Consider the following 23,567-nt stretch of genomic DNA (forward strand, 5'->3'; position numbering starts at 1 on the left):
ACTTTCAAAATCCTTTCATTTTGACAGATTTTATTTAAATTTTTTGTTTACAAGCCAGCTTTACAATTAAAAAAGAAGAAATTTTAGAAGAAAGTATATATACACTGACGATTAAAATTTTACAAACAGCATTGGCGATTTATTTCAACTTTTATTTTTAAAATACATTGATATATTACCATTTATTTAGATACTTTAACTTTTGTTGTGCAGTTGTACTTAATTAAGTTTTATTTAGATATCTTAAAAAGAAAGCAATCGTCGTCGTTTTCGATATTTTCCACTTTTTTTCGTTTAAAGTGGAAAAAGATAAAAATTCATAAACTAAGTACAATGTTACACCTTACATTATTTTTTTCTGTATAACATAGTGACTAGATATTTTTAATTACAATTAGAACGAAAAAATAAAATGAATCTGAAGCAAAGTAATAAAAAAAATTGCTACTTAATTAATTAGTTAACCTGCTTCTTATGATTTATATGGAATGACAATTATTGTTATAATTTATAAGAAAAGAAGTTAAAAAATCAGTTCTTATTGTCTGTACAAAAAATATAAAATTAGAATTTCTTTTTTCGCTTAAGAACGATTTCTTTTTGCTTTTATACATATTGATAGTTATCTTTATTCCTTAAAAGAGGTTGATGTTCGATGTTTTTGTCCAAATCGAAACTTGTAACCCAATCTTTCACTTGAGGCTTAACCATACCAAAACAATTACACTCAAAAAACTCAGCAGCATTCATTATCGGTCCTTTCGAAAAAGGACTTTTACCAGAATTCGTTATAAAATGATTGTAACGACCCCTATTCATTCGTTCGTTTGTCGTCATTCCAAGACAAATAATCTAAAAAACAGCCTTTATTTATTGGTTAATTCATTTTAAATAACTCACTTGATATAATTGACATATTAACAACATTAAAACCCATCCAAAATGTAAAAGGGCGTTCACACCAACCCATGCGACCCAAGGTTCACATCTCGCAATAGTTAAAAATCCAGCCCAATAACTAGGAGCTTGATCGACGCGACAAGAATCTTGGCTCCTCCAAAACAGCATGATTCCATACATCATTTGCGAGCACATTATCACCAAACTCGCAACGAATCCCATAAAATATTTATGATTTTTTGCTCCGATACAATTCGCGACCCACGGACAGTGATGATCAAACCTTGCGATACAACAATTACACACCGAACAATGTTTTGAACGAACGGGTCTCAAAACTAAACAAGTCGAACAAAAAGTGGTCGGTTCAAAGCCGGAAATTCCTTTTCTTTCGGCTAAATCCATGATCGTCTAAAAGAAAAATTACAACAAATGATTTTATAAAATTTTTTTATTTACTCGAAATCGTAAATCTTGTGATGTTGGTACAACTCCGGCATCTCCAAGCCATGATTTGAGAAAACAATACCATAGGAGACCGCTGCTGGTGAAGAAGACGAGATTGAGGAGGAGACTCGCGTTGGGCAAGACGTAAATGAACCAGGTGAAGTAGAACCAGACTTTTGTCGCTAAATAAATGCTTAGCGGTAAAAGGGACATAAGGCGGTCGTCATACAATACTTGTCCGGCTGCGTTTAGAACTAGGTATAGGCAAAGGAGAAGGAACAATTTGATCAGGATTATGATGTTCGCACCGAGGATTACACCGGCTGTGTAAAAAGCAATGAATGGAGTTCCTACCATACACCACCATCTAATTCTCTGGAAGAAAATTATTTGTAATTATCAAATAATAATCAAAATTAATATAAAACATTTTTGTTTACAAAATTTGGATAAGAGTTTGACAAACAACTACCATCTTCCAGGTCAATTAATTTTTATTTTCTTCTTAAGATGTCAATATTTAATTTAATAATATATCAAGAATCCGGGGGTTCAAATAAGGGCTCGAATGGGGGCTGAGAATCCTGAGTAACCTCACTTAAAATCAATCCGTATGGAGGATGGGGTGAAAGCAAGCGAATGAACATGGAAATGATTTTGGAATGTCAAAACAAAGATAACATACAAGAATCAAGATGGATAGACAACGGAATTGCGAACACGAAACCTTTATTGCGGACAATAGCATCAAGAGCAGTACTACAAAATTCCGCAACAACTTGAGAATATCTACAATACAACACCAAAGAATGACACCAAAATAATTATCGGAGATATGAATGCTAAAATAGGAAAGGAAACGGAATCTAGGAATAATATGTCTCAAAATGAAAGGTAAGAATCACCATTAAATACAAAAGTGCGTTTATACAAAACCATAATGAGGCCAATCGTCAGCTATTGGATGTGAGATATGGACAATACACCACGCAATCACTTGCTAAATCATTTGGATACTTTGCCAAGTGTATGGAACATGACGCTTTTTTTGCCATGCCATTCTTTCTCGCCATATCTCAACACGCCACGATTTTTGAAACGAAAGAACGTCTGTATATGGCCGGCTAATGATTGCGATGGGCAGGGCACGTGATGAGGATGGACGATAACAGGATCCCAAAATGAACCCTCAACTGAAGAATGCAAGGAAACAGGAAGACCTGGAAGATGGTGAGAAGATGGAGTGATGGAGGATTCCAGGAACTTGTGGATGGAGACAAGCGACAAGCGATAGCGACGTTTGAAAAGCAAGTTTGGTCAGAAGTCGAGATGTAGCGTCATGAGAGAGACAGAACAAGAATCTGTGTATACAACAGTTATCAGAAAATTTATTTGGAGTGTCGGTGAACTATCTTCATACAGGTCAAAAAACTTCAAAGTGAGCTTGATTTTGTAGAGGATCACTCAAACAGCATGGTGCTGCAATCCCAAACATCATACTTTTTTATCCAGTGTCATACCCCTTTGAATGCCTTCACACAATGATCTTCAACGACATCCTCTTTTTCCTTCCAGGTGGTGTCCATTGATATACTTGTTTGTATACTTAACCAAACCATCTCAAACCTCTCTTTTCAATCTTGTGTATGGCAGTTTCCGTGGCTGACATTCCAATGTCAAAATTCTTAATCAAATCTTCTCCTATTTGGACATCTTCGCACTTCTAAGTAAATCCGTTTATGCTTCTCTTTCATGGTCCAAACCTCAAAGCCAATATATTCCGACCATAGCTTCTCCAATAAGTTTTTTATTATTCCGATTTATGCGTTTATCCCACCAGATAGAATTAAGTACCACCATTACCTTTCTGGCTTTATCAGTCGTGTTTTTGATTTCCATCTAACCAATACCATTTCTGTCGAAAATGGTACTTAAGTATTTAAATTATTCTACTTGACGAATTTCATTTATGTCATCAATAAAAATTCAGTCCTTTCAATGCTGATTTCTAATCACCTTTTTGTGTTCTTTGCCTTTTCAACACAAAGTCTATGTCACATAGGCTCAATGTGCACAAATGTGTGTTATTAATCGAAACGTTTTGAAATACCTTGGACCATGACTCATGAGCTATTCCACTTTCTTATTGCAGCGTTTACAGCCCTGTTTAATACAGGCGATATTATCATCATACAATTCTTGGATTATTCTCATGAGGTAAGGACTTCCATGAGGCATTTTCTCAATCAATTGCTGCAATATAAACACATTCTACATGCATGAGCGTCCAGGTATAAACCCACTTTGATCTTCGTTAATTACACTATCCATTTCGGTTCGTAGCCGTTTCTGTATAAGTTTACCATATAAGTGGCTAAACAAACTGATGACGTATCATTGGACGCAGATGAATTGAATTATTTCTTTACAAACACCCCTCTTGGCATAGTTAAGAGTTTACCAACTCCTAATCGTGACTCTGCCTAAATGTAAATTAAGTTTGAATGTTGTTACTCAAGTTGAGGTTCGTGATATAATAAACTCATTAAAGAGTGGCCCTGCAAGGGACTACCTTGGATTCCCTGTCAGTTTTATAAAGAGAACTATCAACCTATACAGTGTGTTAATTAATTATTGTACCCGACGTCATCATTGCAAGTATGCAACCAACATCACAGTATTGGTATTGCAATACGCAAATCGCGTATTACAATGTATGCACTGTATATCTCTCCATTAACTAAACTTATAAATTGTTCTCTAAAGGAAGGCAGATTTCCGGACATTCTGAAGTGTGCATTGGTAATTCCGGTTTTTAAAAATGGTATTAAAGAAGATATCAAAAATTACCGTCCCATCAGCATCCAGCCAGTGTTTTTGAAAGTATATGAAAGGATTATCTATACTAGGATCACAGATTACCTGGAGGGGTAAAATATGTTATTTGGGGGCCAATTTGGTTTTTGGTGGTTGAGTTTGTGAATTTCTGCCATAGTGCGTTTGAAGCTGGCGATTATTGTGTCTCATTGTTCCTGGACCTGTCGCGCGCTTTCGACTATGTCTCACACCGCATACTCCTGCAGAAATTAGAAAATAACTATAATATGGAATATATTACCATAAATTTGATTCAATCTTTTTTGATGCGTAGAACCCCAACTGCAAAAATAGGCGAATTAACGTCCAATACTGTGAATGTAACAAGAGGAGTACCACAGGGATCGATTCTTGGCCCTCTACTCTTCTTTATATACTTTAACGATTTTCCTTATTACGTGAGTAAAAATATGATTGGTTTAAAGTGCTTGCTTTATGCGGATGATGCCACATTGTTGATTCGAGATCAAACTACGACGATGCGTTGAAACTTTCGATGGAGGCGTGTCGAGGGTGCGTGACTGATGTATTGCGAATGAGTTGTGTTTAAATAACGATAAAACTGTTCAACTTTCTTTCAGTTTGTTGAGGCTTGAGGTTCGCAATCCAAACCTGGTAACATTTTTGGCGACATATCACCGCCCCCTCATTGCGCTTTGCTGATCATTTTAATTGTATGGTGTCTAAGATATGTAAAAATATTTATTTACTGCGCAGACTTGCTGCAGGTGTATCACAGTGTGGCGAAAAACGCTTACTAAGCATTTGTTCAATCATTACTTAGTTATTCAATTCTAGCATGAGGTGCAGATCCTGGGAGTGAACAAATGTTTAAAATATAGGGTTTATAGAGACGATTGTCGACCTGCTTTTAGTAGGCTATCTATTTTAACTCTACCATCTTTATACACGGTGATTTATACCATACGGAGCAGACTAAAAGGGTGGGTACTTGGGGTCAAACTAAAGATTCTTAATTTTTCTTCTAAATAATGAATAAATCGCATTTTGCTTGCTGTGAATTTACTTTACTATGACTCCCACATCATATGATATAAGAATCGTTAAAAAATAAAACCATAAATTTTGTCATTTTTAACATTTTTGCAAATTATTCGCAAACCGTGCAATAAAAAATTTATTTGACATGATCACCACCTGGCCAAGTAGGGTAGCTTAATACATATCGAATTTGGAGTTTCTATCTTGAAATTTACACGTCAAAAAAGTCGATAACACAACCGATACCTGGGTAATGTCGGCCGATTTTCAAAAATTCTGCCTTAATTTAGTAACACTAGGGTTAATTTTGGCTTAGGGAGATAGCTATTGGACATAGGATTAGGGACCTGTCTGAAAAAAAAAAATAAATAAGAACGCTACCATCCTTGGTATTACTTGATACAAGATGGAACTTGAGGCAATATTAGCATCCAAGGATTGTGGTGCGCATGAGTACAAAGTCGACATGTCGCTTGATGATAGGATAGATATGACTTAGACAGTTCGCGAAGTGAGGTAGTTGAAGATTTGAGGTTTATTTGAACAACTCTGCAGTTTACTCTACTTTAGATTATAAATCTGTTGACTTACAGAAACACCTCAATGTATTTTGTCTATCTAATAACATATTTTAGCATATAACTTAAAGAAAATTGAGAGAAAGCTATATGAGTATGTGAATAAAAAGATTATGATTTCTGTGTACAGATTTGTGATTCTTGTAATAGTAACATAGGGCTATTCGATTTCATTTCATGTCAGTTATAGAAAAAAAAGATAACAAATGTATTAGCAAAATCAAACATGTTTAGAAACACCTTTATCTCCCTTTTATTACAGTACATATATCTTTTATCCATTTTATTAGCTCTCTCAATGCAACAAAAAAAACTTGTCCACCAGATAACACCCACAAACATCAAAGTTGATTATCATTTTCACTTGTATTATCTTTTTTGTTGTGTTATTGATAAAGTCCTTAACAAAAGATAACACCTTCAACTGTAGTAATATGATACTATCATAATCACATTGTACACACCCATTAAAATATAAAAACTAATGTTAAACAATTATTAACACTTACCTTATCTTTTGCTATCCTAAATAAAATATTCCTAGATCGACTTGTACTTATCCCCTCTTTAACTTTTTCTGAAACTTTTGCTCCTAACCAAAGCGCCCCTAATTGCGTTTGTAACAATGATAATGGGGTATCACCCCGATGATTCGGTATATTTAAGTTAGCATGTCCCTAAAATCAATTAACCTTAAATCTAATTTTCATTAAAAAAACATTTAATTTCTCATTTTACTTGAAGAACTAAAGCTGATATTGCCGTTGTATTTCTAGTTAAAATCGCCCAATGTAAAGCGGTATTTCCTTGATTAGCATCTGTTAAACTTGGATTTGCCCCCAAAGTTAACAACAGTCTCGTCGGATCCAAATTGCAAACTTTCCAACATGACCACATCAAAGGAGTCATCCCACTACGATCCACCAAATCTGGACTTACACCTCGCGCTACAAAATATGCTACAAGGGCTGTATGTCCAAATTGAGCTGCTAAATGAATACATGAAGCGCCTTCCGCATCCCGAAGCGTCGGATCGGCACCTGCATTCATTAAAATAACCGCCGCGTCTAAATGACCCTGTCTTGTAGCCCAATGTAAAGGTGTAGCGCTTAATTCACCGCCAACAGCATCTACTTCAGCCCCTTTATCTATGAAATATCTCATAATTTCTTTTCGATTGTTTATAGCAGCCCAATGAAGAAGAGTTACTGTTTCGCTATCACGTTGATTTACATTGTAACCAGCTTCTACTAAACTCTTTACTCTTGCAAAAGCTCCATACTAATAAATAAAAATGTTTAAAATAATTTTTATTTTATTTAATAATCTTTATTTTTGAAATATTTCTATTGATTTTAAAAACTTACAAACTATTTACATATAAATTATAAGACAAAGAAACCGTAATATTAAAGATGAGTCAGAAATGTAACAATTTATAAATAATATATGCAATAGAAGTACCTGTGTGGCTTTAACAATATCAAATCCGCTATAATCATGTTCAACTGCGGGGACCGCGGGTTCCCTGGGCACCAAACTGTGGCAGTCTCGGTCGGATCCAACGCAGCCTCCCGCGGAGGCGGCTGCCCCACAAGAGTTCTGATACATTTTTAAATTATTTTCCCCGTAATTAATGACATTTATGATACAGGTTAGCTGCACACCACTTTTGATTGACAAATATTGAACAATCGAGTTGTGGGGATTTTTGTTTTAACACTAACTTTTTATGGATTCTTTAAGTAACATTAACTTAATATAAACATATTCATCTTATTAAAAATACAAAAATTAATAATTAGTTGCTAATTAACGACAAAAATAACCAAAAAGCTTTAAATTTGATACAAATTTGAACTTTACCAATAAGTTGGTACTACTGACTTGTCAAAATAACCGCGTATATTATTTGAGGTTATGAAATTCATTTTGAATTAATATTGTGTTAAGTGTTATTAAAATGGCAAATACCGGACAAAGCCCGTCTAAAAGAGGAAAGTAAGATTACATCGCATTTATAATCAATAACTATTAATTAAACATTTTTTTTAAGAATAATTTCTTATGGACGACCCTCTCTACCAGATATAGACCCTACTAAAGATGTCTTACTCTTTCAACAAATTGAGCTTGAGCACTATATTGGTTCTCATTACCCTAATATGCCAGGGGCTCAAACGGGACCGGTCCCTATCATGCGCATGTTTGGTGTAACGGAAAATGGAAACAGTGTTTGTTGTCACATTCATGGTTTCACACCTTATTTTTATGCATCTTTACCTGATAAGTTTGTAGAGTCTGATTTAATGGACTTTAAAGTAAGTGTTTCATCTTAAAATTGATTATTATAATCAATTTGTCTCATGTTTTAGTCAAAACTTAATGCAGCTGTTTTGGCGGATATGCGTTCAAACAAAAATAACTTATCTGAGGCAGTATTAATGATTGAAATAGTCATGGGAAAATCTTTGTGTGATTACACAGGGGATGATGATACCAAGTTTGCTAAAATCACTGTAGCTTTACCTAAATTGGTTCCAGCTGCTAAAAGATTATTAAAAACTACTGCTGGTTTAACCCCAGCTACACAATACCATGATTTTTCTATATATGAATCAAATGTTGACATTGAAACTCGATTCTTAGTCGACACAAACATTTTGGGTTGTTGCTGGATCGAATTACCAGCTAAAAAATGGTTCATTCGTACAAAAACCACAAATTTTCACATCACAACCCGTTGTCAATTAGAAGTTGATGTTTCCTTTTCCGATTTCATTGCTCATACTCCTGAAGGCGATTGGGCGCGTGTGGCTCCTTTTAAAATACTTAGTTTTGATATTGAATGTGCTGGACGTAAGGGTATATTTCCAGAACCAAATGTGGATCCTGTAATCCAAATTGCTAATGTACTTAAACTACATGGAAGCAATGAGGTTATTGGTAGAGTTGTTATGACATTAAATACTTGTGCTCCAATTGGGCACGCGGAAGTACAAAGTTTTAATAAAGAAGAAGAATTATTATCAGCCTGGTCAGATTTTGTATGCAAAGTCGATCCGGATCTTTTAACTGGTTATAACATAAACAACTTTGATCTTGCATACTTAATTGATCGCGCGCAACATTTGAAATTAAAAAAATTCTGTTATTTGGGGAGAATTTTAGACGTTCCTTCAATAGTTAAAGAAGTTGTTAATCAAACGAAAGTTGGTAGAAGAACATTTAAAACGATAAATTTCGAAGGGAGGATCGCTTACGATATGTTAGTAGCGATTAAGCGCGATTTTAAACTGAGATCATACACTTTAAATAACGTTTCTCAAGAAATTTTGGGGGAACAAAAAGAGGATGTTCATTATAGTATTATTACTGATTTACAAAATGGTGATGAACAAACTCGAAGAAGGCTGGCGGTTTATTGTATTAAGGATGCCGATTTACCATTAAAATTAATGGATCATGTTAAAAGTTTTATTAATGATGTTGAGATGGCTCGTGTTACTGGTGTTCCAATAACCAGTTTGTTAAGTAAAGGAGAACAAGTTAAAGTTGTTGCGCAGTTATTAAGACATGTAATTGTTTACTTATTTTTAGTTTATTTTAAGTTTTAAAACTTATTATTAGGAATTATTAGGTAATAACCATTTTTTGTGAATTGAAAAATAATCAATTTTGTATATATTTTGGATAACACTTGAACTTATTTCCTGGTGGAGCATAGGGCGGCAGTAAAGGTTCTCCATCTGGTCCATTTCACTTCCCTCCATGTTGTTCCTGTTTCTATTTCTTTTCCCTCAACACTTCTCTTCCACGTCTTTTTTGGGCGCCGTCTTTTCCATGCTTTTTGGGAGTTCCAGTCAAGCGCTGACATCTCAACTGCTCCATGAGGCATGTGCGTAAACTTAGCCCCCTTCTTCAAGATTTTAAAAAACTGTTTTGATAGCTCCCCAAAGAATTCTAGAGCTCTCTGTAGAAATAAAAAATGGTTCCGTTTATTAACACGGTCAAAACAACAAATAAAAATATGGGACTAACTTCATGATTGTGTAAATTTAACTGATCATAGTATTTAAACTTTAGAGCAATAATTTACAAGAATAATCGATAGAACTCTTTGGGAGGACACAGGAACTCCAAAATTCTCATCTCCTTGGGACTTCGAAAATTCGGTCGCACATTACGAAAGTTTGAACCTCTGTAACTTTTTCACTTGAAATCATTGCTCAAAATTTTATAAGAATAATCGTTGGAACTTTTTGGGGACCACTGGAGCTCTCACCAGAACCTAAAAATTCGCAACCCCTTTATTTATTTATTGATTTTATGTTTTCACCTTAATAATTCTTGCCTATATTAAAAATCTATCTTAAGTTCGACCCAATTTGTCAATTAAAATCGTTTAAAAATCTCAATGTGCGACCGGATATTTCTAAGTCCAGATGGCATACGAATTTTGTAGTTCTGGTAAGAGTTCCGGTGACTCTCCAAAGAGTTCTATCCATTATTCTTATTACATTTTGAGCTATGATTTCAAATGAAAAAGTTATAACCATTCAAACATTCAAAATGCTATTAGAACAGGGATCAATTTTTTGAAATTTTGAAGATGAGGGGCCAAGTTTTCACACATCCATGAGGCTTCCTTAACGTGTGACCAATCCAGGAGAGAAAATGGTCTCTCCTTGATTTGGTCGTTCGTCCCATTACATTTATAATGCGTCGCAGGTATTGATTAATGAATACCTGTATTTTGTTCGATATTCCCTTGGTGACCTTGTTTAACACCCTGACTTTACGTTGCTGTTAAATAAGCGAAGTTTTAATCTTTTTGAAATGTTCTTATTTCGCCAAATTTGCTCTCTGTATTCGTTTCTTTATATCCTCCCTTGCCCCTCCATCTTCCCCAACAATGCTACGAAGGTACATCACTATTTCAACTTATTCCAAGTCCAAAACTACAAAATGTATCCTCATCTCCTTCATCTTGCAGTTCTTTTAGCTTTACCTCCTTGTCACAAAATCACTGTGAAAGTCGGCAAATGTCACCTTCAAACTCAAGATCCTCAAGATTATCTTACCATTACTCATCCCTTTTGTAATCTTTCTCATTAGTCTATCCAATACCAGGAGGAAAAGTATGGGTTATAGAATGTACCTTTGCCTTACCCCAGAATTTGCCTGGATATATTTCTGACAATACTGATCAGACGGCTTCCATATTTTTCCAGAGTATGTTACATGATTCTTCTTTTTAACGAGTTAATGGCCTCAAAGTTGATGAGAGTGAACTCAGCCATTCTGCACTTTGATCAATAATTATGCAGTGTTCCTCAAACGCTTTTGCATGGAGTCCTTAACCCGATTCAGGATTATTCTCGAAAGTACTTTACTTGGCACTGACAGAAGAGTGATTCCTCGCCAGATGTTACAATAAGTAGTATCACCTTTCTTTGGTAGTTTTACTATTAATCCACGTTTCCAGTATGCAATAACTGGTGTGATAATCCAATCTTGTCTTCACCTAGTGCCTTTCCATTACTGATTTGCTTAAGGGCTGTTTTAATTTCATTACGAGTTGGTGCCTTTCTGCTAATGCCAGTATCACTGACTGCTTCATTTCCTTGGATTGCTCTCTCTCTTTTTGTTCTTTCTATTTAAAACCTCGTAGAAACGTTCTATCCACCTCTTAAGCTGGTCTAAATGTCATCTTCAAACTCAAGGTCCTCAAGTCTATCTTACCATTACTCCTCCCTTCTGTAATCTTTCTCATTAGTCTATCCAATACCAGGAGGAAAAGTATGGGTTATAGAATGGACCTTTGTCTTACCCCAGAATTTCCCTGGATATATCTCCCTGATAATACTAATGATCTCAAGAGGGATTCCATATTTTTCCAGAATATGCCACATGATTCTTCTGTTTAATGAGTTAATGGCCTCCTCAAAGTCGATGAAAGTCAACTCAGCCATTCTGCGCTTTGATCAATAATTATGCAGAGTGTTTCTCAACGCTGTTACAATAAGTGGTATCCCCTTTCTTTGGTAGTTTTACTATTAATCCATCTTTCCAGTATCCAGCAACTGGTGTGATAATCCAATCTTTGACTGATTTAATTTCATTACGTGTTGGTGTTTTTCTGCTAATGCCCCAGTATCACTGACTGCTTCATTTACTTAGATTGTTCCCTCTCTTTTTTGTTGTTTCTATTTAGAACCTCGGAGAAAAGTTCTATCCACCTCTTAAGCTGGTCTAAATGTCATTTTCAAACTGAAGGTTCTCAAGTCTATCTTACCATTACTCCTCCATCTTGTAATCTTTCTCATTACTCTATCCAATACCAGGAGGAATAGTATGGGTGATAGAATGTACCTTTGCTTACCCCAGAATTTGCCTGGATATATCTCCCTGACAATAAGATGATCTCAAAGTCGATGAAAGTCAACTCAACCATTCTGCGCTTTGATCAGTAATTATGCAGAGTGTTCCTCAACGCTGTTACACGGAGTCCTTAACCCGATTCAGGATTATCCTCGGCAGTACTTTGCTTGGCACTGACACAAAAGTGATGCTTCACTAGTTGTTACAATAAGTGGTATCCCCTTTCTTTGGTAGTTTTATTATTAATCCATGTTTCCAGTAGCGGGTGTAATAATCCAATCTTATCTGCACTTGGTGCCTTTCCATTACTGATCTGGTTAAGGGCTGTTTTAATTTCATTAGCAGTTGGCACCTTTCTGCTAATGTCACTATCACTGACTGCTTAATTTCTTTAGATTGCTCTCTCTCTTTCTTGTTCTTACTATTTTGAATCTCGTAGAAATGTTCTATCCACCTCTTAAGTTGGTCTTCTTGTATTGTAAACAGTTGTTCCTTACCTCTTATTAAATGAAGACTGCATTTTTGTAATGCTATAAAGTTCCTTGGTGTCAGCTCTTGCTGCAGCAATCTTTGCCAAATGTGTTCAGGGTTTCCCAATCTTGGCCCACTTCGAAGACGTTTGTCGCCCCAAGTATTACAAACAGTACTTATAGCCGAGATTATTTTCTCCATAAACTTCAAGCAGGGTAGACTTGTAAAACTTCGAAATCTTGATCTAGATGATCAGTGCCCCTATACTTTGCTTGTGCTTTTTACTTTTTGAATCGATTCTGCACAAAACTTAATATAAATCTAATTAAAATGGTTATTATCTAGTAGTTTCTATAAAGTAATTTTTTAAGTATAAATCATCAATATTTTTAGGGTAAAAAAGCTGGCTATTTTATGCCAATACATGAAGGTGCACCATCTTCAGACCAATACGAAGGTGCCACTGTAATTGAACCAAAACGTGGTTACTACAAAGATCCAATTGCTACGCTCGATTTTAGTTCTTTATATCCAAGTATTATGATTGCACATAATTTATGTTATACAACGTTGTTAAGAAAGAATATGAAAGACAGATTGGGGTAATTTCTTCAATTAAGAATTTTTTAATTTATTTTCAAACCAATTTTAGATTAACTCCTGATAAAATAACGACTACACCAAACGAACACATGTTTGTTAAAACTTCGGTTCGTAAAGGCTTATTGCCAGAAATTTTGGAACAATTATTAACTGCCAGAAAGAAAGCTAAAGCAATGTTGAAAGATGAAAAAGATCCTGTGATGAGAGCTGTTTTAGATGGTCGTCAATTAGCTTTGAAAATCTCTGCAAATTCGGTTTATGGATTTACTGGAGCTCAAAATGGGAAATTACCTTGTTTAGAAATATCTGGGGTATTTTCTTTACCTTTTCTTCAAGAAAATATGATTTATTATATTATAATTTCAGAGTGTAACAGCTTATGGAAGATCGATGATTCATCAAACGAAAGAAGAGGTGGAACAACATTATTGTTTGAAAAATAATTTTCATGCTGACGCTGAAGTTATTTACGGCGATACAGATTCTGTTATGGTTAACTTTAAAGTAAAAACATTAGAAGAAGCTATGGAATTAGGAAGACAAGCAGCTGAACATATCAGCGAAAAGTTTATTAAACCCATCAAATTAGAATTTGAAAAAGTATTTTTTATGTTTCATTAATTCTTTTAATAAACCAATTTTTTTAGGTGTATTACCCATATTTATTAATAAATAAAAAAAGATACGCTGGTTTGTATTTTACAAGACCAGATAAATATGATAAAATGGACTGTAAAGGTATAGAAACAGTAAGAAGGGATAATTGCACTTTAGTTGTAGATGTTATCAATACATGCCTTCAAAAATTGCTTATACACAAGTAACATCAACAAATTATATTTTAAATCTATATGATTAAAAACATCTTTTTAGAGATCCTGAAGGAGCTATCGCTTATGTAAAACAAATTATTAGTAATCTATTGCAAAATAACGTTGATATTTCACAATTAGTAATCACCAAAGAACTTACAAAAGAAGACTACGCAGCGAAGCAAGCTCATGTTGAGTTAGCAAAAAAAATAACAAAAAGAGATCCAGGAAATGCCCCAAAATTAGGAGATCGAATTCCTTACGTTATCATAGCAGCAGCAAAAAATACCCCAGCGTTTCAAAAAGCTGAAGTAAAAAAGTTATTTTTATTTTTAATAATATCTAACTTTCTTTACTTTTTAGGACCCAATTTATGTTTTAGAAAATAGTATTCCAATCGACACCGTTTATTACTTAGAAAATCAACTTTCAAAACCTCTCATAAGAATTTTCGAACCCATTTTAGGCCCAAACGCCGAATCGGATCTCTTAAGAGGCGAACACACGCGAAAAAAGACTGTTGTTACATCAAAAGTGAGCGCATTAGCAAGATTCACCGAGAAAAAAGAGACTTGCCTTGGTTGTCGAACCGTTTTAAAAGGCGATTATGAAAAGGAAGCTTTGTGCCAATATTGTAAACCCAAAGAAATGTCTTTGTATATTAATGAATTGGAGCAGCACCGACAGTTAGAGAGTCGCTTTTCCGCTTTATATACAGAATGTCAACGTTGTCAGGGTTCTTTACATGAAGAAGTACTTTGTACAAATCGAGATTGTCCTATTTTTTATATTCGTAAAAAAGTTCAAATGGAATTAGAGACTACTGAAAAGAAAATTTGTCGTTTTGGTGTATTAGAGGAGGATTTTTAATTAATCCTAATGTTTATTTTAATTAAACTTAATGTTATAATAAAAAAAATCGCTGTTTTCTTTATTTTAAATATAAGTTCCTGATGAAGTCTCACTATGCACTTGTAATGTTCCAAAAAGATGAATAGAATTGAAGTCAGGATTTTTTGTGTATAGAAACAATTATTGTTAATTTTGAAATGTTTTTTTTAATACTCATGTAAGTTATTACAAAAATGTAGTGTGAAACTCGCTTCATGCTCCAATCTCAAACAAAAAAAAAATCTATACACCAAGGCAAAGACAAGAAGATGTGAAGAAATAACAGATTTGGAATGAACGAAATTATATGAAAAAACATTTAAAAAATAAATACACTAAAATACATTTTTATATATTCAAAATAAATCTGTAACTTTATCTCGTTTTTCTTGTGTTAAAAACTAAGCCTTTTTAAAAGAATTTTGCACATAAATTATTATTAGGTAGAATTATTACGACTGGAAAAAAGTTCAATTAAACAAGGACTAGAACATAATTTAAAAGATGCTGTGTTATTTTTTATTTTGCAATGCGTTCGCCAGCCAATCCATCGCTTGGTCCAAACCTTCACCTTTTGTAGCAGACGTCTTAAAAATTTGGAATGTCCTATTTTTTAATGCTTCTAGCCCTAACGCTTGGTGTACTTCCGCTACTGTCATACATCCAGCCATATCTTGTTTATTTGCTAATACAACTAAAATTGCATCCGATAACTCCTCTTCCTAAAATCCAATATAATAATTACATAAAGTACAAAAATATTGATTTAATATTACCCTTAACATATGAAATAATTCTTCTTTTGAAATTCCTATTCTTTCTTTATCAGCAGAATCAACAACGTAAATAATTGCGTCTGTATTACTATAGTAACACCTCCAATACGGTCTGATACTCGTTTGTCCACCTAAATCCCAAACTTGAAACTTTAAGTTTTTATATTGGACTTGCTCAACATTAAATCCTATTGTGGGAATAGTCGTAACTACTTCCCCAACTTGAAGTCTGTATAAAATGGTCGTTTTTCCAGCCCCATCGAGGCCTAGAATTAATATTCTCATCTCCCTGGCTCCAAGAAGTCCACGAAAATAACTCCATAGTCCGCCTACAAAGTTAACATAACCTTTAATTATCAGATTAATGTGTATATTACGAAATCGGTTACCCATTTTAATTCCGTTGTAAAACTAGGATACGTCCGTTATTTGATCGTTTCGCTTCGAATTTCCTTTAATTCGATTTCATCGTTTTGGGTAAAACCGCTTCTCGAATAACATTTAACCGAAATTGACGTGTACAGTTGTAGCTGTCATTTTTTTATTACCAACTGTTAATTGTGAAAATTACTATGTGTAGATAATTCACTAAAATTTAATAATTATTGTTTAATTTTTTAAATAGTTTATTATTTAATAATGGCAAAATATTTATTATTTTCATATAAAGTGTTAGTTTACATACTTTATAATCGACTAACAACATACTGTGTTGTTGGCTTTTTTGACACCCACTTATTTATAAATTTTAAAAGTGCCTATGATAGTGTAGAGTGTAGATAAAAGGTTAAATGTATTTAATAAAATTAGTAAAAGTAACACTCTTACAAATTGAGTGTAAAGTGAAGGTCCAAAATAATTTATCAAGATCCTTTCAGACAGGTATGAGGATCACCAAGGAGATACCCTATCATGCCTACTATCGCTCTGGAGTAGGCTGTAAGAGAATCAGGTATAGCAAATACGGCAGTGTTTCTTAATAATTAATAGGATGGTTGATGTTGCTTCTTCCTAACAAGATTTATAATGTTTGGATAACTTTCTGATAAAGCACATCATAAGTCATGCTCTATGCTGACTCGATTCCTCAATTTTGTTTTGATAGAAACCAAAGTTGAAAATCCGATCTCACTTAAAGCCTTGTTAGCTAAAATACAATATTCGCTCCGCATTTTTGTCCAAAACGTAACTAGGTCACAACTTTGGAATTCCACCTTTGAGGTGCTGCCTTCGCGTAGTTTGAGAAACTGAACTTTAGCTGAAACATCTTCATCTTTCAAGATTTCTTCATCTGTAGAAAATGGTCTCAGTATCCAAGATGAAGTTTCTCTATATCCGGGAAATATAGGTTCAACGAATTTATCAAAGAAGTTAGGTGCTGAACTATGGAATTAGTGAAATAGTATATTTCTTCGTTGTATGCGATTAATGTTTCGGACAAGTGCGTGAACATGGATATGTCACCAATTTGAACTCTACGTTTGCGGTTAGAAAATTTGAAGTTAGCGTCTTAACACATTAAGGACAGCAGAGAAATCAGTAAGACAGTAAGCCAAGTTAACAGCCAAGACATATCGGGGTATCATGCAGTGATAAGTGAAGCATTTTGGGGTAACTTGTTTCACTAATGTTTGAAAACCAGAACGAACACCCATCATGGAACGCGCACCGTTAGTACACATGCTAATTAACGATGACCACTTCAGATCCTTTTCTTCAATAAACTGTTTTAGAGAGAAAAATACATCTTCATCGCACGTAGCGGTGGGTAGCTATTTAGAAAAAAAAATCTTTAACACGATCATCTTTAACCCTTCGTTAATCACCTATAGGTTAACGACACCTATGGGTTACTACATCGTATGGATTACAAAAATTAGTTAAGGTATAACGCTGTATCTCCGTGACATCTCAGAATGCTCCGTTAGTTATCTTGTCACGAATTCATACATAGAAATTCACACTAGTTTCTCATGAATCGGGGGATTTACCGGTCAGTTGAGCCGGACTGTTTTATTTTTTTAATTTATTGTACGATAATTACGTAAACTTCCTTATTTTAAGATATAAATGGATAAAAACAGTAGTGCTTGAATAAAAATTATGATAAAATGAATAAATATAGCAGCAAAGTGAATATAAATAGTAGTGAAACGAATAACTCTAAATATATTGACGAGATTCATCGTATTACTTTTGAACATGATCTTATAAATGTAGTGCCCGAAGAAAACTTCGAAGATTCAGAAGAGGATAATTTAGAAACCAGATGCGTTGATTCGGATACTGACCATGATATCGACGAAATAGACATAGAAGCTTTAGAAGCCGAAGAAAATAAAAAAAAGTGATAACTTTTATAGTGGTAAGTAAAAGTTAGAATTTTTTAGTTTTTCTTGGTAAGTCCGGTTCATCTTTGCCATAGGGAGAGATGGTACTCAATGGAGGAAGACACCATGGAAGAATACACGAGCACTCTCACATAATATATTAGTCAAATCATCCGGGCGCGTTGCTTCAGTAATAAGATACGCAAAAAACGAAATCGCCTGTTGGTGACTGTTTTTCGACGATGAAATAGTAAATTTTGTAGTACAAAATACGAATATTTACATAAATAGTATCAAGGAAAAGTTTCTCCGTGATATAGATTGTAAAGAAACCGATCGTATAGATATTGAAGCTTTTCTGGGTCTTTTATGCTTGGCAGGAGTATTTCGAGGCAGTCATCAAAGCCTTGGTGATTTTTGGTGGCTTTGGAAAAGAAATATTCCGTATGGTGATGTCTAAAACAAGGTTTAGATTTCTTCTAAGATGTATTCGTTTTGATGAAAAAGCAACCCAATCTCAAAGGAGTACAACAGATAAATTAGCTGCTATAAGAAAAATATTCACTCCTTTTGTGGAAAATTGTAAGTCTTGTTACCGCCCTGGAGAAAATGTAACTGTCGATGAAATGCTTCCAGCATTTCGAGGACGATGTGGATTTAGACAATACATTCCTTCCAAAGCCAAGTAAATATGGAATCAAAATCTTTTGTCTTAAGCGATGCTAAGGTATTTTATACTTATAATATGGAAATTTATTGCGGTCAGCAACGTGAAGGGCCCTATAAACAGAACAATTCTGCTAACAGTGTAGTACTTATGGCAGAACCAATATTGGAAACTGGTAGAAATATTACCGTCGATAACTAGTTCACCAGTTTAAAACGTGTGAAGGAATTAGAGAAAAATAAATTATCTTATGTTGACACCGTACGAAAAAACAAACAGGAAATTCCTTCCGCTTTCGTTTTACCAAAAAATGGGAACCAATATGATAGTCTTTTTGGATATAGCAAAAAAGAGACATTAGTATCGTATGTACCAAGAAAAGGCAGAATCGTTGTATTACTGTCAAGCTATCATACATCAAGTACTGCAATATCAACAGAAACAAGAAAAATCTCAGAAATAATACAATTTTATAATAACACAAAATCACGGGTGGACGTTGTTGATAAATTGTGTGCTACCTATAACACAGCACGATCTACACGAAGATAGCCAATATTTTACCACTTATTGAATGTGGCTGGCATTAACTCTGGATTAATATTTATCGAGAATAAGATAAATTATGTGCCTAGACGAGCTTACTTGAAAAGCCTTGCCTTGGCTTTAGCAACTCTTCATCTTGCAAGAAGATCTATTATGAAAACTTTACCTCGAAACTTACAAGTGTCTTTGGAGAAGTATAAGCCCCCAACACCAGCAAACGATAGGACAACTTCAAGTAAAAGAAAACACTGTGAACCTTGCTATAAAAATACCAAAGAACAATGTAAAATACAGTTCTCATGCGAAAAATATAATAAATCATTGTGCCTTCGACTACATACGAAAAAAGTTTGCTTGGAGTGTCTCATAAGCCAAACAAACGAAGATGATAAAGAGGATGATTTTTAAATTAATCCTTTTTTATTTTATATTATAGATATAAATATATTATAAATTAATTTGTTAAACATAGTAACATTTATAAAGCATAAACATTATGTTTTCATGAATGTTTATTTTGTTCGCCTTTTTGATTTTGAACAGAATTGTGAACTAATTATATTGTGGGTAAACGTAATGGGTAGTCTATAACATACCCAGGTGACCAGGTGAAAGAAAGTCTAAAAATGCTGGGAGTTAGAAACTGAAAGGCCAAGGCACGTGATAGAAGAGAGTGGAAGATGATCCTGTGGAACTATATTCGGTATTAAACACGATGGAGAAAATGTAGTAAAAGCACGCCAAAATTCTGTTCGCTATGCACAAATAATTACAGCTCAAAGTAGTTCACAACGGACACAGCGGAAGATATTTGTGTCACGATATCAGAATTACCATTGGTGTATCATGGTGTAATGCATCAACACAGTTACAACAGTGTAGATTGCACTGTGAAATTAAATAACAATTTTGCATTTAACAACGTTCTTATTTGATGCTTGTCTCTGTCTAAAGCTGTTGACAGAGTATTGTCATAATAGCCTGCAATCAAGCAGTATTTTCTAAATCAAGGACAAGACAATTGCGATGTTTTCATTTGGAAATTCATCAAGTCTCAGGAGAATGAATTGGAAAACGATTTAACATCACCATCTTTATCCGAACTTTACCTCTATTTCATTGCTCATTGCCTTTCTTTTATGATTGAATCAATCTTATTAACAGAGAAGCAAGACGTCACTGCAACAGAACTTCATGATATTATGGTGATGGTTACAAATAAGTTGAAAACTCCATTACAAGACAATTTTTTTAGCAGTCAGGTTCGAGGGGTATCTAAGTCACTTCAAACATTACAAATTTATATTTGAGGCTGGAGAAGTTTATGAATGCACTTTGAAATATATTACAAAATATTATGATTTGGAAAATTCTACTTTTAAATATCTGTCTGCTCTTAATATAAAAAAGAATAATTTAGATTTTGAAAGCATTTTGAAAATTGCCTCAATTTGGAATATAAGAACGCTTTTGTGGAACGAATATTTTCAATAATGGAATCGAATAAATTCAGAAATCGCTTTACTTTGATATGTAAGTATAAAATAAGAAACTTTGATATGGACTGTGACAAATTCTATCAATATTTAAAATTTCCAGAACAAAAACAAGTAGTGAAAAGTGCACAAAGTGACAAGAAATATAAGTTTAGAAAATGAATATAACAAGTATTCTAATTTAGGATTTTTGTCGTTCTTCGTTTTGTACTATACCAATGCTTGTTTTATTTTTGTTTTATACTACCTATGTTTCATAAAAAAACTCGTTGTTATAAAAAAAATAGTTTTTTGTTATATTTTATAAATAGTTTATATTTATTCACGATGCTATAGTAAATTTTACGGCATTTTTTTTAGGTTTGTTTTATTTTTGTAAGTATTTTCTCCGGTTTGACAATTCCACCATGTTGGTAATCCTAGATGATAATCCATTTTTATTTAAAACTTATTTTATTTTCATTGCGTGTAATTCATAGAATATGGAAGTGTTATGTGTAAAAGAAAAAGATTCTTTTATAAAGTTATAAGAAACACCTTGGATTTTTATTATGCGAAAAGAATCTAAAAATAAAAAAAAAACGAAATGTTACCTAATCTTTAAACTTTACCTGACCTTTTATAAGCATACTTTTTTCAAGAATGGTTTTTAATAAAGACGGCGGAACAAGTTTTTCATATGAGTGTGTCCCAGGAGGAATAGTTTTAATTCCTTCTAAGAATAAAATCGCGTAAATTCTTGCTAAAAATGTCTTATTTATTGTAGTTATAACCAAAGAACCTCCTGGTTTTACTGCTTTTAAAGCTTCAGTAAGAAATTCTTCCACGTTTGGAACATGTTCAACAAGTTCCGATGCTACAAGAACATCAAATTCATTTTTATGTTTATTACAAAATTCTTCAACAGTCGTGCAAAAATAAGAAAGATTTTTTAAATTTTCATTTTTTGAAGCATGTTCTTTGGCAACTTCGATTAATTCTTCGGCCATATCAATTCCTGTAACTTGTAGTTTTAATTTTGACAAAGATTCAGCCAAAATTCCTCCTAAAATAAGTTATTGTTTAAAAACGAATTGAATGAAAATTAATCAAAAAATACCTCCACATCCAACTTCCAACAACTTAATATCTTGGAAAGATTTTGGAGATGAATCAATTTTTGAATTTTCCATTGCATATTCTATACTTTGTTTTATAAATGGTATTCGAACTTTATTCATAAATTGAAGAAGCCTCATTGGACCTTTAATATCCCACCAATAAGATGTGAATTTAGAAAAGTGTTGAAGCTCGTTGTAGTCCACAGTTGAACTTAAAAAAAAATAATTAAATGATTTTTACATAAAATTAATTATGATAAAATTACCTATAATTTGATACATTTAATCGAATTCTTTTGAATAAAGAATTTAAGGAATGTATTCTTGGAAACATTTCTGAGTAAATTAAGAATGTATTTTTGAGTTGCATAAACTGTTTAATCAAGATAAGCTACAATGTAGTGCGGTTATTATGCTAATTTTATATTAATTGTTGTAATTGTTCATTGTCGCTTAATCTTACGATTTATGTTTTTAATTGCTACTTTTAACAGCTTGTAGTCCATAGAACACAGTAGAATTATCAGATAACGACCATTTTTCACTTAAAAAATTGTACCACATTCCTTGCTTTCGAACAACACGACAAGAATCTAAAACATTTTTTTTATCAAGTGTTAGATTTTTCTGTTATCTTTTCTACATTAACAAAATAAAACGAATACTTACTTTTTTCAAGTATATTTTTTAAAGTTTCTGGTGAAACAAATTTTTCATAAGAATGAGTTCCTCGTGGAATTATTTTTACACCCTCCAATAAAGATATAGCGTAAAATTTAGCTAAAAGAGTTTTGTTGATAGTGGTGATAATGGCGGTTCCCCCCGGTTTTAATCCATGTAAAGCTTTAGTTAAAAAATGTTCCACGTCGGCGACATGTTCAACAATTTCGGATGCTACAACAACATCAAAATGTTCTTTGTTTTCTTCGCAAAAATCTTCAACGTTTGCAAAATAATAATTTAAATGTTTTAAGTTTGTATTATTGGAAGCGTGATGTTTGGCTACTTTTATTAAATTTTCGGCCATGTCAATTCCTGTTACTTGTAGTCCTAAGTTAGATAAAGGTTCCGATAAGATTCCTCCTATTAAACAAATTATTAAAATAAGCTAAAAATTAAGATAAATAAGATTTACCTCCACATCCAACGTCTAATAATTTGATATCATTGAAGTTTTGAGGGAAACCTTGATTTTTTATTCCATATTGAATACATTCCTTTATAAAAGGCACCCGGATTTGGTTTAGCGCATGAAGAGCTTTAACTGGTCCTTTTTCATCCCACCAATTCTTTGATTGTTGATCAAAATGTTTTACCTCACTTGTATCAGAATAAGAAAGTTTTGTGGATGACGAAATATTTCTAAATATCGATTATTTCTTTTTGTTATTGCTAAAAACGTTTTATATAACTTACCTCATGATATCAAAAAATTGAGATTTTGAAACAACATCGTTTCTAAGTAAAATTCTCGAACACATTTTTATCAAAATATAAATAGTAATGAATCTCGATTGTTGTTGATGAATAAAAATACTAAAATAGAATCAGGTTATTTAGGAATTTATATATCTGCTGGAACATTTAATTTCATAACTTTTAGAAATTTTGTGTACGAAATCGATAACGTAATAATTCATGATAATGGGAACATGTTATGTAATTCGAAAATTTGGAGTAGAATTAT

The 23,567-nt window shown here is 33.3% G+C and overlaps 4 protein-coding genes and 1 long non-coding RNA gene across 7 annotated transcripts; 2 read left to right on the forward strand and 3 right to left on the reverse strand.

The window, feature by feature from the left end:
* Positions 1 to 13: 13 nt before the first annotated feature.
* LOC111414816 (palmitoyltransferase Hip14) lies at positions 14 to 7,496 on the reverse strand. Its single transcript, XM_023046263.2, has 6 exons — positions 7,269 to 7,496; positions 6,543 to 7,085; positions 6,314 to 6,481; positions 1,360 to 1,722; positions 901 to 1,311; positions 14 to 852 (listed from the first exon to the last, which is right to left on the reverse strand). The coding sequence occupies exons 1-6, from the start codon at positions 7,413 to 7,415 to the stop codon at positions 607 to 609; spliced, it is 1,878 nt and encodes a 625-aa protein (XP_022902031.1). The 5' UTR covers positions 7,416 to 7,496; the 3' UTR covers positions 14 to 606.
* Positions 7,497 to 7,669: 173 nt separating this feature from the next.
* Positions 7,670 to 15,343, forward strand: LOC111414815 (DNA polymerase delta). Its single transcript, XM_023046262.2, has 9 exons — positions 7,670 to 7,805; positions 7,861 to 8,125; positions 8,180 to 9,382; positions 13,053 to 13,261; positions 13,312 to 13,573; positions 13,629 to 13,862; positions 13,910 to 14,082; positions 14,136 to 14,385; positions 14,438 to 15,343. Exons 1-9 carry the CDS (start codon positions 7,768 to 7,770, stop codon positions 14,942 to 14,944), a joined length of 3,141 nt encoding a protein of 1,046 aa, XP_022902030.2. The 5' UTR covers positions 7,670 to 7,767; the 3' UTR covers positions 14,945 to 15,343.
* On the reverse strand, positions 15,297 to 16,282 carry LOC111414819 (ADP ribosylation factor-like 1). Its single transcript, XM_023046268.2, has 3 exons — positions 16,131 to 16,282; positions 15,742 to 16,070; positions 15,297 to 15,687 (listed from the first exon to the last, which is right to left on the reverse strand). The coding sequence occupies exons 1-3, from the start codon at positions 16,132 to 16,134 to the stop codon at positions 15,478 to 15,480; spliced, it is 543 nt and encodes a 180-aa protein (XP_022902036.1). The 5' UTR covers positions 16,135 to 16,282; the 3' UTR covers positions 15,297 to 15,477.
* Positions 16,283 to 16,287: 5 nt separating this feature from the next.
* On the forward strand, positions 16,288 to 21,316 carry LOC139431667 (uncharacterized). The gene is made up of 3 exons (XR_011641720.1): positions 16,288 to 18,106; positions 18,167 to 20,817; positions 20,884 to 21,316. It is a non-coding gene; the product is annotated as an uncharacterized lncRNA (long non-coding RNA).
* On the reverse strand, positions 21,051 to 23,410 carry LOC111414825 (ubiquinone biosynthesis O-methyltransferase, mitochondrial-like). 3 transcript variants are annotated; one of them, XM_071199737.1, is made up of 5 exons: positions 23,297 to 23,410; positions 23,016 to 23,242; positions 22,550 to 22,963; positions 22,147 to 22,473; positions 22,005 to 22,091 (listed from the first exon to the last, which is right to left on the reverse strand). In XM_071199737.1, the coding sequence occupies exons 1-4, from the start codon at positions 23,359 to 23,361 to the stop codon at positions 22,355 to 22,357; spliced, it is 825 nt and encodes a 274-aa protein (XP_071055838.1). In that variant the 5' UTR covers positions 23,362 to 23,410; the 3' UTR covers positions 22,005 to 22,091; positions 22,147 to 22,354. The 3 variants fall into 3 exon arrangements, with proteins under 3 accessions (XP_071055836.1, XP_071055837.1, XP_071055838.1); XM_071199735.1 differs by lacking the exons at positions 22,550 to 22,963; positions 23,016 to 23,242; positions 23,297 to 23,410 and adding exons at positions 21,051 to 21,344; positions 21,397 to 21,825 and having other exon boundaries at positions 21,880 to 22,091; positions 22,147 to 22,338; XM_071199736.1 differs by lacking the exons at positions 22,550 to 22,963; positions 23,016 to 23,242; positions 23,297 to 23,410 and adding exons at positions 21,052 to 21,344; positions 21,412 to 21,825 and having other exon boundaries at positions 21,880 to 22,091; positions 22,147 to 22,336.
* Positions 23,411 to 23,567: the final 157 nt, after the last annotated feature.

The sequence above is a fragment of the Onthophagus taurus genome, chromosome 11 (assembly GCF_036711975.1).
Source record: "Onthophagus taurus isolate NC chromosome 11, IU_Otau_3.0, whole genome shotgun sequence".
NCBI lineage: Eukaryota > Metazoa > Arthropoda > Insecta > Coleoptera > Scarabaeidae > Onthophagus > Onthophagus taurus.